The following is a 14212-nucleotide window of genomic DNA, read 5'->3' as shown; positions in this document are numbered from 1 at the left end:
TGAGAGTGATGTTTGATTTTTTAAGTTATTAGAATAACACAAACAAACTAGAACAAAGCCTTAATTTGAGGTTTTATATGATTGTTTTCCTAATTTATATTTTCTTCATTATTTTAACCTTAATTTAAGGTTTTATATGATTGTTTTCCTAACTTATATTTTCTTCATTATTTTAACCTTAATTTAAGGTTTTATATGATTGTTTCCCTGACTTATATTTTCTTCATTATTTTAACTATTTCCTTTAAATTTTAGTGGCAAACCCACTCATCTATGCGCCAAATTAACAAAATATTATCACATTGACAAGACAATTACACCTACCTAAGTTCAATCAGAATTTTCTTATTAAATTAATAATCCTTATTAATTTTTAAAAAGGTTTCAGATTTATTTGAATAAAATATCACTTTCTAAAAAGTCTTAACAAATAAAATGTATCATACTCACACCACAAAATGTTCATAATTTGGACAAAATATCAACAATAAGAAGACAGCCTCTCGTGATGGCACCACAAAATACTTTTCCTCTTCTTCTTTTTAAAAGATAGTTAAAATAAATAAAATGTTATTTAAGAACAAAAATGTCAAATAAAGGTAATTAAAGAATTTTATAAAGAATAAAGAAAAAACTACAAAATCTCCTAATTATCTTTTTTTTATATAATATATATTATAAGATATTAGAATATATATATATATACCTTTATAAATAAATAAACTTAAAATTCTTATCAAATATTAATAATAAACAAACATATTAATAATACTATATATTTAATTGTGTTTATATGTATTCAAATCGTAATAGATATGGAATCGGAGTAAAAACATAAATACTATCCCAACTCCTCACTCATCTGCCATCACTAGTGAATTATCCATCAAACCGAAAAGAAAAATAGTCAATGATAAAAAATTCAAATTAAATAATGCAAACTAACTATAAGTGTGATCCATATATGTCATCACAAATTAGTTTATACAAGTGAATTTTTATTAGATAAATTTAGCCAGAATTTAATTCATACCATTAATAGTTTTTTTATTGAAACAATTCATACCATTAATGGTATAAGTTGCATAACAAGAAATATATCAAAATTTGGAATCATAGAGCAACAGATTCATAAATACGAACCCCATTATAATTATTTTAATCAAAAAAATCAAAATAACTCAGAGTTAAGAATAACATTAAAAAAAAAAGGCGGATACCAAAGTTTTTGAGTTCGAGTCCGTCGGGCGACAAGTTCTGTGCTTCGTTAAATGATTAAGTGTGTTTGCGGGTTACATACTTAATCCATTTTTTCATTTTTTATTTAAAAAAAAACATTTAAAAATTTTAATTATTTGATAAGATTTTAGTTTTGTAATATAAAATAGAATGATAAAGTTAGATTGAATATAATCAAACAAGTTGTATTATATATTATATATCACATTTTCGGTCTTTCCAAAGTCAAGTTAGAATAATATAGCAGCAGTAGGCATCTGCAGTGTGCCGCCGACTGCGTGTTGTGAGAGAGAGACCGAGAGAGAGAATCGAGGATGCATTTGAGCGAGAACGAAGGCATAGAAGGAAAGACCTTCGTGGTGACAGGGGGTTTAGGTTATGTTGGCGCTTCTCTCTGCTTTGAACTAGTTCGTCGCGGTGCTCGCCAAGTTCGTTCCTTTGATAATCGATCATCTTCTCCCTTCTCATCAGATCTCCTCACCCATGGAGTCCAATGCATCCAAGGTAGGTAACCCATTCTATTTCTCTCCTCAAATTACTATTCTTTGGAGGAAGAACTCAATTATCAATCAATTTTACCCATCTTGTTTCTTCCTCCTACCCTTAACGATTAAGATTCTAATATGTTTTTCACTTTTTAATCAATTAAAATTGAGGGTATTTTGAATCATGCACGCATGGTCTAGATTTTGGATGGCAATTGAATTCCCTTCTAGAAATTGATCGAAGAAGTTAAGATGTTTGATGCCATTTACTAATTAGCTTTATTTTCCATTTACTAATCAAAACAGGAGATGTAACACACAAGGAAGATGTTCTTAAAGCATTGCGAGGATCGGACTGTGTTTTTCACATTGCTTCATATGGGATGTCTGGGAAAGAGATGATTCGATATGGAGTTGTTGATGATGTAAATATCAATGGAACTTCTCATGTATTGGAAGCATGTATAGAGTATGGGATAAAGAGGCTTGTTTATGTTAGCACATACAATGTCGTATTTTGTGGAAATGAGATTCTTAATGGGAATGAGACTTTACCTTATTTCCCAATAGAGTCTCATGTTGATCCGTATAGCCGGAGTAAATCTATCGCTGAGCAGTTGGTTCTTAAGAGCAATGGCCGTCCATTCAAGTATGTATTGAATATATTTGATGTTTTTAGCCATGGCCATCATCTTAAATCTTGGAAGTCTCTTTTAGGAAGAAGGATGGGAACCTGTACACAGCCGCTATTCGCCCTGCTGCTATATATGGACCACAAGAAGAGAAGCATATTCCCAGATTAGTAACTGTTTCAAAATGGGGCTTGCTTCCTTTTACAATTGGTGATGAAAATACTAAATCAGATTGGGTATATGTGGATAACCTGGTATTGTCACTAATATTGGCTAGCATGGGATTGTTGGATGATATACCTGGAAGGAGCAAACAACCAGTAGCAGCTGGACAAGCCTATTTCATATCAGATGGTAAGATCAAATCCTTTTTTTTCTTCTTGGACAGCAAGAGCTTGATTGATGTAAGGTTATTTGAAAAACAAATCTGTTTGATAAAGAAATGGACAGTTATGTTTGGTATCTTGGTTGATGACATTGTCGGTTAGCTATGTTGATCATGTGATATGTTCCATTTTCTCAGGGTTTCCAGTCAACAGTTTTACATTTCTTGGTCAGCTACTCAAGAGTCTGGATTATGATATGCCAAAGAGATCTGTATCCTTGCCTTTTGCCCTTTTCCTGTCAAAGATATTCTTGGTCATTTACTCTGCCTTGTATCCATTGTTGGACCGTTGGTGGCTTCCTCCACCATTGATGCTTCCTGCTGAAGTGTACAAGGTGTGTTTCTTAAAACGTGGTTAAATTATTTGAATTTGGACAAATCGTGCATTCATTGTCTATAATAAGATGTTGCCTAGAAATAGCACGGTTCTTACTTCCATTGATTACATATGAGCTTGTTTGATATAGTTCTTTTTTAATAATCCGATTTTGGGAAAAACAACTTGTTTTGATGAAAAAGTGGATTATATTTGGTTAAAATGACTAAAATGTTATTTCTATTTAATACTTAAAATCATACAATATAAAACATGTAGGATAATTTGGTTGATGATTTGAATGAATTGATTGATAAAGTGATTGATGACTGCTGGCCAATACATTTGGTTCTTACCAATTACATCCATATTCCAGTTTAAGTAAAGTTTTTGGCATTATTCACTACTTTTTTCCCCTTTAAATTCCATTAACTACATGACATGTTTGCTCACAACACCCATATATATGCTTTCAATGAGCCTATTTGGAAACGGAATTTTGTCACCATCAAGATTCTATTGGAAAATTGTCAAAGTTAAAATTGAAAGTAACTAATTTTTCCATTTTATATAGATTTTTTTTTTTACAAATGATGACCCATAATTATATTTTTCCTGAATCATGATTCAGATTAGGCAAACTTTTCTTTTGAATAGTATTTTTTTGGCAAACATAACAACAAGAGTAGATTTTTGTAAATTATAATCCAGATGAAGAACTTCATATCAAATGTCTTGATCTTATTAACATACAGGTAGGTGTTAATCATTATTGCTCCTTCTTAAAAGCAAAAGCTGAGCTTGGCTACTTCCCTATGGTAAGTTCCCAAGAGGGAATGGCAGCAACAATCGCGTATTGGCAGGAGAAGAAAAGAAGATCTCTTGACGGGCCAAAGATACACGTATGGCTGCTAGTTATAATCGGAATGATTTCAACTTTTGCTGCTGCATATCTGCCAGACAATGGAATCGTATCGCCATTGAGACGAATCAGTCTACTGATCTTCAGGACAATTACGGTTGTAAGATGGGTTTTCATTACAGCTTTAGGCTTACATATTGGCGAGGGAATATATGCATGGAAGTTAGCCAAGAAAGTGGATCCTGCTAATGCAAGAGGCTGGTTTTGGCAGACTTCTCTGTTGGGGATATTTTCTCTTCAATATTTGTTAAAGAGAGCAAAAGCATCAAAGAATGAATAAGTAATTCGTGGGGTGACTTTGTTATAACTATATATATATATATATTCCTTAACCAAGTTTGCTTATAAATGTGGCTGTGGAATAATGTAACAAATGAGTGGTTCTGATGTAAGTGTTGTAATTATACACGCTTATGGTATTGTGAACTTTCAAAATAATTAAATATGCTTCAAATAACTTTATTATATTTTCTCTTCTATTCCTTTTATATATAATGTTCGGTAATTGAACTCATTTGAATATTAATAGATTTGTGCTAATAATTCTTTATTCAAAAAATAATTAAAAAGTCATATTTTACAAGATTAATTTATATAAACACTAATATCAATTGTGAAATTTGGGCTCTTTATTGATACAATTGAGATTTTGTACCTCTAAACTTATTATTTACATGTTTTATATATATATATATGAAAATAAATAAAAGATACATGTAATTAATTTAATTATTGAATCTAAGAGAATTAAGAGTATTAACTATTTATTATCTTAAATTCAATAATTGATCGAAATTCAATAGTTAAATTAGTGATATTGATCTTTTGTTTATTTATAAATATTATTTAGATAATAAATTAACAACTTTTAAAATCCTCGTTACAATATATATATATTTTTTTTTATGTAATTCCAAGTTATAATATTTAAAAGTAAGAGGTGTAAAATACAATCAACCTTAAATAAGTAATCAAAATTTGACAATTCTCCCTATAATTACGAGAGATTTTTTTTTAGTATTTTATAAAAAAAAAAATAATAATAATGATTACAAATAAATAAAGTAATTAAAATTTGTGATCAAGTACAAAAATAAATAAATAAATTGAGTTTTATCTTATAAAATTGGTTCTGGATTGTTGAGAGAGAGAATTTAGTAAAACCTAGTCGGAGACGACGACGACGACGACACAGGAGAAATTTCATTGATTGGAAGGCAGTAATCAGAGTTGTAGCATCAAACAAAGCTAATAATTTGAATAATCTCTTACTGAATAATGGGGAGCAGCAATTGGAGAAGAACGTTTGGTAACGTAAGAACATTCGCCGGCAATTCCATGGGAGGATTGAGAGGAAGGACTAACCTCGCCTCCTGGATCGTCGCCGGCACCATAGCCTACTTCCTCTGGGTCAAACCTTCCCAAGATCTCCGCAGAGAACAACAGGTTACTTAAACTCCATTCTCTCTAATCTCTTCTCCTTCTTAATTTCACTATTGTTTCAGGAAAGGGCAGCTCTTGCCGCAGCTTCAGACCCTTATCGTTATGTCGAAAAACGAAAACCTATTCCAGATCCTCAGGTTTAATTAATGGATATTGGATGTTTTAAGCTCCAATTATACATCTTCCACTGCATTTGATCCTGATTGTAGAATCTCTGTTAGCTTTGACTCATAGATACTTCTTGGTTTTTGCATTCTAGGATAATGGTCTAATATATGGAAACAAGAAGAAAGCTGATAAATCCGATGAATAAACCAATAATGGTGGTTCAATACTAATGCGAGTAAGAGCAATTGGATCATATATGTACTACTACTACTTATGTGATTAATTCTTAACTGTATACACAATGGAGAGGAATACCAACTTCTTCGATCTTATTTATTGTAGGAGAGTTCCTTAAGGAATAATAAATTATTTGCAGATTGTTTTCCCATTGATGATGCTTTTATATATTTATTAGTCTTTCTGCAATCTCAATGCAGAGTCTTTTTTACTCTTCATTTACCTTAATTCCTGTTTCTTGATGACAATTAGCCTTTAGAATAAGCAGACAGTTTTAGTACTTGTTCAGTCGCTTGGGCATACCATTGTTGTTTACCCGAATTCTGAACGAGTGTTATTATTCAATGGCATCATTTTGTTTTGTTTCTCAAAGGCTCGAAGTCCATTAGCATATTAACATTATCAATACATGGAAATTTGACTACTCTTCTATAACAACTATTTCTTTTGGACATTCAGTGCATAAAGCCAGTAAAATCAAGTGTAGACACTGGTTTTGAAAATTCCTTTGCTGCTATGTTGATTTTTGTTCTGTTTCAGATTTTTTTGTCTTCTTCTTGGATTCATTCTTCTTCTTTTACTATATATATTATTGAACTTTTTAGGGTTTCTTGGATTCTTGTCTTGTCTATCAAATGAAGAACATACACTCTTCAATACTAAAGAGTGATACCGAAGAGTGACATAACTTGTAATAATATAGAGATTATAAAGTTGGGTCTAAATTAAGAAAATGTTAAATGTTGTACTGTAATACTTGGGAAAGTTTGGTCAATGTAATGAAATGTGTTTGTTCATGAATGAGAATGATGTTCAATTCTAGTCTGGGCCATAACTCTATGTAACTCAGGGTGGACTGGAAATTGTTAAAACTACTCATCACTGCAACTTATCATTACAAGTAGTATTGCAGTGCACACTAAATCAAGTCTTACCCAACTATTTATCATTTCCAACAGAGAAGATAATGCAGAGCTAGGTAATTAATCATTCAAAACATTTTTATTCTAAACTGATGCAAGGGTTCCACAATTTCCATTTGTTTTTTAAGGGTAAGATGGTTTTTATCGTCCAAAAAAGGTCTCCAGCATTCTTTTTGAGAAAGGATAAGAATCACCAAAATTCTCCTCAAAATTGGAAAAGGCCTCCTATTTACAGCAACAATATCAACTCTTTTGCTAAACTATCTGCAATAGATTGGTAATGGTAAGGGGCTAAGGGCTTGCTAATATTGTCACATTTGATAGAGGTCACTATTTTGATTTTTTTTAAATTTAAAAAACTAACGCTTACACCATGTTAATAGTTCAATTGAAAATAAAAGATAAAATATCACGCGTTTAATTCTCACTTAAAAAAAAATGAAAGGTAAAAAAAATTAATTTCAATTTTTATTGAAACCATAATAACTTGGGTAATCACAAGCTTGATGAAGTGATCAAGGATATCTTAGATATAGTGTTCTATCTAACCGTATGTTCAAATCATCTACTTCAATTTATTCATATGTTCCTCTTGTTCTTTAGTCAAAATTAATTTTAACAATAAAAATATACTTCAAATCTAATTAAAAAAAACATAAACCATACCAACCCCAATATATTTTTTCATTCTTATATATTAATATATTTTTTTTAAGTCTTTTTATAAAAACTAAAATATAAATTCAAAATCATCACCAATCAACCTTAAAATTCTATCCAAACAAATCTAACTATTACATGGAGAAAGATATTTTGTACTGCAGATTGACCTTGATATCTTTTATTTTTATTTAAAGACTATTTATTTGAATTAGTGAATTTTTAATTAGTTAAAATATTATAATATTTTTTATTTAATTATTTAATATTTTAATAAATAAATTGAACTATTAGCTAAAACAAATATCATAATATAAGTCCTCACGTTAATTTTATGGAGAAATTGTATCTTAGGGTAACTTTGATTCAACAATATGTTTATTAGATTCATTTTTTGCAGAAAAATGAAAACTAGGTAAAAAAACGCAAAATGTATTTAATTATAATTTTTTTCGTCAACTTATTACAGTATAGCAAATTATTATTACGCTAACACTTAATCAAACCAACTCCGACATCATTGTCTTTCCAATCTAACAGTTTGATCAGTTTTCTAAAGCATTTAGTTTCAAACATTGTTGGTGATGTGGCTGTGTACAGATAGAAAAAAAAATTAGAAATTTAGTGAGGTAAATAAAAGAATAAGATATTTAAGCAGCCATCATCTTAGTATAGCTTAAGGCTCTTCTTCTTAATTAATCTTGTGATAGTGGATTAGAGACCTGGTCTCTTTAATTGTTTCATGTAAAAGCAATGTTGTTATAGCAGCCATGAAAGAGACAGAAGAAAGCTTCCAAGGAAACAACTAGAAGGATCTAAGGCTCAAGAATGGTTTTTCTTTTTAACCAAACACCATGAGGTTTGCACAAGAATGCAACAGCCTGTAATAATAATAAAACAAATGGCTCAATGAATGAATGATTGATTGATTCAGAACCTACACATTTTCCTAACCCTAGGCACAATTTCTACCCATCATCAAAGTCAGTCCAACTGTTAAGAAAGAACCAAAGTAAGGAGTATTACACAGGGAGGAGGATATATGTGCATAGTTATGGATGGACATTGGAGATTTCGAAACAAGAATATAAACTTTAAAGCTTTTAGGAGAAGGGTTATGAATACAATGAGCATTAGTTATTTGATAGATAAAATGCTAAGCAGAAAAACTTGAACTTTTCAACATCCTACTACTACTACAATGATCAACTTCTCAGTTGAGATCAGATGTATAACAACCAGTTCAAAAACTAAGTAACAAGAAGAAGACAATTCAAACTTTAACAAACAATAATAATAATAGTTTCATGACTACAAAACAAGAATGTGATGATTCTTTCTTACCAATATTTATTAACCCCCATCGATGAATCACTCTTTTTCCTCCTTCTCCCGGTTCCATTGCTCAATTCTAGCTCTCCTTTCCTCACTACCTTCCCTTGCTGCTGGGCTTCTACTCTGTCTCGGACTTCCCCTTCTCCGCCTCCCACCACCACCGCCACTCTCATTGTCATACCTCCCGCCTCGCTCCCCACTCCGTCTGTGCAAATCCCCACCACGATCTCTATCCCCTCTTTCCCTGTTGTCTCGATCACGCCTGTCCCTTTGACGATGAGGGCTACCACTCCTGCTCCTGCTTCGATTCCCACCAAATCTTCTATACCGTCCAAATAGTTTCTTCCTTAAATCCCTTCCTATCTGCTTCACGTGCATGAAATTACAGTATCCTCCGCGATTGCAACTATCCTCTTCGTACTGCCGGCAAGTGGCTTCACGGAAATCGGTTACTGGAGAGAAATCAGCAATAATCGGCTGCCCAGAATAGAAACGGCCTTGAAGAGCCTGTAACGCTGCCGCGGCATGATCTTCTTCCTTGAACTGAGCGTACACGTTGCCGATCATGTGGTCGGCAAGGTTGTCGCATACGTTGAGGTTCTCGATCTCGCCGAATTTGTTCAGCTCCTCAAAGATATCTTCGTAGAAATCTTCGAAATGTTCTTGGATCTTCTTGGGATCGATTGGCTGACCTTGAGCGTCAACACCTGGGGTTACTATGTCAGGACGGTGGTACATGTTAGAGAGAAGAAGGGTAGGAGAGATTGTGGGACGATTGTGGATCCGTGAGCATCGATCGCCATGGCGACAAGCGCCGATCTTGAAGTAGAAGGGGCAGTTTACGCGGTCCTTTTCGGTGCCGTAGATGGAAGCCAAGTGCTCCGCCATTTACACTAGGAGAAACAAAGAACGCCGATTTCGCAGGGTCTATTCGGTTAGGTTAGGGCAAAGACAAACACGCAAAGAAAGATTTGCCGACTGCCAGTCTTAAGCTTTTAAGGAAACCCTAATTTCTGCAAAACCAAAGGATCTTGGATCATCTTCTCCAACCAGGGAAAATGCCTCTTTATTTTATTTATCAACCTTCTCATGTTTTTATTATTCAGGTTATGGTTAATATTATTTAATATAATAGACAAATAGAAAGATATATTTTACAAAATAATTTATTTTATTTTATTATTTAATTATATATTTTATAAATAAAATAATTATCATTTATTTATAAAATTAATAAAAATATATATTTTATAATTTTATTTATTATTTTATTTAATTATAAACATTTTAATTAAAATTTATTTATAAAACTAATAACAACCATTAATGATTTAGATATTAAGAATAAATGATAAAAAGATAAAATAATCACACCAATTTGGTGTAGTGTACTCCAATTATAAACTCAATTTTTTTAGTCAGAAAAATGTTTTTTTAAATAATAATTGATAACACAAATAATTAAGGTTAACCCATTATTGAAAATATTATAAAAATAATTTAAAATTCAATAATTTCATCACATTTACTCCTAAGATAGGGTCGGTCCTGATTAAGTCTAACAAGTCCTCGGTTAGACGAGAGCAGCCACACCGGACAACTCATTTATTTTAAAAAAAAAAAAATATTTAGTTTAAATATAAATATATTTATATATATAAAAAAATATTAACTTTGGGCCACTCCTCAATGTTAATTAAGAAGGTTTTAGAATCACTAACACAATCTGAATATATGATGGATGATTTAGCATAAGAGAAAATATATAGACAAAATGCAGGGTGTTCAACCGGCTGGTTAAACGGTTTAACGGTTTTAATTAAGATCGATTTTACCTCTTATTTTACAAATCGGTTAATCGGCTAGTAATGATATCGATTTTATCAGTTCTGATTCTACCGTTTTCAATCGGTTAATCGGGTTTAACTAGGAATCAGTTATTCAATTTTTTAAATTAATTAATAAATTTATGAAATAATGTTTTTAAAATTATTGTTTGCACTTTCTTAATAATATTTTCCATCTTTTCTCTATTATAATATATTATATTATATTATTTATATTATAATATAATATATTATTATTAGAATATATTTTATTAATATATTTAAAAATATGTTATAATATATAATTTTATTATAATAATATTAGTCTTCTTTGTCCAAACATTTAGTATTTGGTATACTTATAAAATCATATATTTTTCTTTAAGTTCAATATGACTCTCCAAAAAATTAAAATAGCTCAAAGTTTTAATTGAAGTACTTCATGTGAACATTCACATGAATAGTAAGATCAAACATTATTCATTTTCACTCGGCCAAATTCTCTATCGTCCCGTCCATATATATTTTTCGAGAAGACGATTCTATTATTCTATTTATAGACCTCTTTGCAAGAATTGATCCTCCAAATAACAATATCCAAGAATGTCATTACAATCTCTTCCATACCCAAAAATAAAAGAAGAATGGTCCCCTTAGTATTTTAATTCATTTAATGGCATCAGATGCTTCTACTTTCAGAAACATTGGAGATAAGATCTCCATTGTAGAGGGAGTCTTCTTGTCATGTAATAATAATAATAATAATAGTTTATAGACTTCCAAATATTTGAGTCTTAATTTTTATTTTATTCTTACATAATATTGTCTTTTTTTTATGTGGAGGCTCACTCTTAATTTAAGAATAAATCATAGATTAAGAGAATTACATAAATCATATAAAATATTCTCAGTATAATCAATAAAAAAGAATAACAATACCATTTATAATACACATTATATAATTATCTCAATTAAGAAGAATAAAGGTTGATGTAAAATAAATAAATAAATATATTATTATATATTAGGTGAAGCAGAAAATAAGTGGCAGACATGAAAAATGGTTGAAATATATTGAATTTATTTAGCATAATAATTAAAGCATAGAATAATATATTTCTTTAAAAGAGGGTAAAGGCAGTTATCATTAGGAGCAAAGAAAGAAGAAGATCAAACTGGCCATGGCAGCAGCACCTCCATCGATGACGACGACGAATCTCCTCATTCTCCACCGTTCATCGTTAAGATCGAGTCAGATCTACGGTTGGCCGTCTTCTTGTCCGCAGATCCAGCTCTTTGATCAGAAGAAGAAGAAGAAGAGATCGTTAATTTTTCCGCCGGCGGCGGCAAGAGCGAGCGGAGATGATGAATTGATGAAATCTGCGAAAGCGAAGTACAAAGGAACAGTGATGAGAGAAAAACAACTTACAGAGATGATAGAGAAGATGGTGATGGAAGCGAAGGAGGTTTGTAAAGGAGATGAAAGATCAGACGAGTGTAAAGTGGCTTGGGATGAAGTTGAAGAAGTTAGTCAAGCTAAGGCCGATCTTCGCCTTAAATTGGAGCTTCAACACGATCCGCTCGAATCCTTCTGCGCTGATCATCCTGAAACCGACGAGTGCCGCATCTACGAAGATTAATTAATTCATCATCATCTGTAATTCGAATTCGATCTCTCTGTATGTTGCCTCTTCTTGACAATTGATCATTAATGCTTCTTTATGTGCAGATCTTTCATGTTTATGCATTTTAATTACATACAGGAATCTTGATGATGAAATAAATGTTAGGAAAATATTTTTGGAAGTTCTCTGATACTAATGGTGTTATTGAGATTTTGCATTTAAGAAATCAAAACAATGGAGTTGCAGTTGTGATTGATCAGCAATGTTCATCATTTCCTTAAAACACAATTTTATAAAGTTTATCTTCAGGGATGATGATTTAGATCAAGGATAGGATGTAAATGAATATAGTAATTGTAAGCTATTCGAATTTGGCTCGATAAAAAGGTATTAAGCTCGTTTACAAAGCTCGAAACTTGAACGAGCTTAAACTTTTAGACATTTGTCTCGTTCACTCGCGTTTAAAAGCTCGGTTATTAACTCGCGAATATGTTAAAGAAACTTGTAGAACATTCTATTACACTATACTCTTTTTTTTTTTCCGTTTATACTATTGTAGTTGAGTTTAATGTTCATCTATGGCAATGCTGGATAAAAACATCCAAATCCGTTAAGTTTTCTGTTAAATGATGACACGTGTAATTAACATGTCATTTTTTAAAAATTAATATATATTATAATTTATTTTTATTCACTATTTCTAAATAATAAAACTTAATTTACATTTTCAAAGACATTAATCAAATAAATTATACATTTTTAATAATTCACTTTTTTTTAATTAATATATTTTTAACATTTATTTTTATTAACATTTCTAAATAATAAAATCTGTTAATAAAAATAAATGTTAAAAATATATTAATTAAAAAAAAAATAATTAGTGTTAGTGTCTCTCAAAATGTTTAGATTATTTGGTTAATGTCTCTGAAAATATAAAATTTTATTATTTAGAAATTATGAATAAAAATAAAAATATAATATATAAAAAATAACATATCAATGACATTATCATCATTTAACGGAAAACATAACGGACTTAAATGTTTTTGTTAACTAGTGATATAGATGAACATTAAGTTCAAATACAGTGGTATAAATGAACAAAAGTTCAGTAATATACGTGAATATTCCGTTATATTTCGGTGATAAAATTAACATTCTTCCATTTTTTTTAGTTATATATATTTGTATATAAGATTAATAAATAAATAATTTATATAAAAATACATATATTTTAAGTTAAAATAAACATTATTAGATAATGTTATAAATGAGTTGAGCGGAAAAACTCATGAGCTCGACTATAAAAGGTTTGAGCTCGACTCAAGCTCAAATATATGCAAAACGATCCTCAAAATTTCGATTTGTGAATGGTTCCCGAACTGCATGTGAGTCCGACAAAATGATCTCAGCTCACGCTCGCATAATATTAAACGAGTCGAGAATGAGTCTGGTACTGTCAGGCTCACATCCGGCTAATTTACCTCCATAATTTAGATTACATGATTGATTCCTTTATTTGATTTCATTTTCTTATATTACTTTTATTTCATAGATTTACTATTTACAAACTTAAATATAGGGTGAGCAATATATTAATTCAACACTTAAATGTTTATTGATGAGGTAAAGAATAACTATCATTATATCCCAATATTTAGAGTAATCTATATTACAACTATATTTGGTACATTTATTTGTGTGGCCCAATTTACAAATAAATTATATTTAAATTAATGATTTATGACATTTTTTTTAAAAATTTTTATCAAATATTTTTTCTTGGTATTAATGGAATATTTGTTTATTAACTTTTTTTTCATATATTTTTTCTTAAATATTTGTGTAGATATTTTTTTTTTATGTTTTTTTGGGTTGTAATAACACAATTTTTGTTTAATGACATCTAATATTTTTAAATATTGTTTTAGATTTTAATGAATTAACATTTATATATTAATATCAAAAGACAAAAGAATATGGAAGGGAGATCGAGGAACAAGATAAAGTACTTATAAGAATTGGTTTAATAAGTTAACACATACTTATAAGAATTAAGACTTAATAAGTTAA

At 30.3% G+C, this 14212-nt stretch overlaps 4 protein-coding genes across 4 annotated transcripts; 3 read left to right on the top strand and 1 right to left on the bottom strand.

Annotated features, from left to right (window-relative positions):
• The first annotated feature begins 1472 nt into the window (after positions 1–1472).
• Positions 1473–4444, top strand: LOC124929186 (short-chain dehydrogenase/reductase family 42E member 1). The gene is made up of 5 exons (XM_047469480.1): positions 1473–1743; positions 2031–2373; positions 2442–2710; positions 2880–3076; positions 3813–4444. Exons 1-5 carry the CDS (start codon positions 1554–1556, stop codon positions 4257–4259), a joined length of 1446 nt encoding a protein of 481 aa, XP_047325436.1. The 5' UTR covers positions 1473–1553; the 3' UTR covers positions 4260–4444.
• A 675-nt stretch (positions 4445–5119) lies between these two features.
• Positions 5120–5918, top strand: LOC124932197. The gene is made up of 3 exons (XM_047472814.1): positions 5120–5425; positions 5485–5559; positions 5682–5918. The coding sequence occupies exons 1-3, from the start codon at positions 5258–5260 to the stop codon at positions 5733–5735; spliced, it is 297 nt and encodes a 98-aa protein (XP_047328770.1). The 5' UTR covers positions 5120–5257; the 3' UTR covers positions 5736–5918.
• Positions 5919–8468: 2550 nt separating this feature from the next.
• LOC124929529 (splicing factor U2af small subunit B-like) lies at positions 8469–9759 on the bottom strand. The gene has a single exon (XM_047469915.1). The coding sequence runs from the start codon at positions 9571–9573 to the stop codon at positions 8722–8724; it is 852 nt and encodes a 283-aa protein (XP_047325871.1). The 5' UTR covers positions 9574–9759; the 3' UTR covers positions 8469–8721.
• A 1895-nt stretch (positions 9760–11654) lies between these two features.
• LOC124932029 (calvin cycle protein CP12-3, chloroplastic) lies at positions 11655–12229 on the top strand. Its single transcript, XM_047472628.1, has one exon. It carries the CDS (start codon positions 11693–11695, stop codon positions 12149–12151), a length of 459 nt encoding a protein of 152 aa, XP_047328584.1. The 5' UTR covers positions 11655–11692; the 3' UTR covers positions 12152–12229.
• Positions 12230–14212: the final 1983 nt, after the last annotated feature.

The sequence above is a fragment of the Impatiens glandulifera genome, chromosome 3 (assembly GCF_907164915.1).
Source record: "Impatiens glandulifera chromosome 3, dImpGla2.1, whole genome shotgun sequence".
Lineage (NCBI taxonomy): Eukaryota > Viridiplantae > Streptophyta > Magnoliopsida > Ericales > Balsaminaceae > Impatiens > Impatiens glandulifera.
The sequence above is the reverse complement of the archived record's forward strand: the minus strand, read 5'-3'. Positions and strand labels throughout refer to the sequence as shown.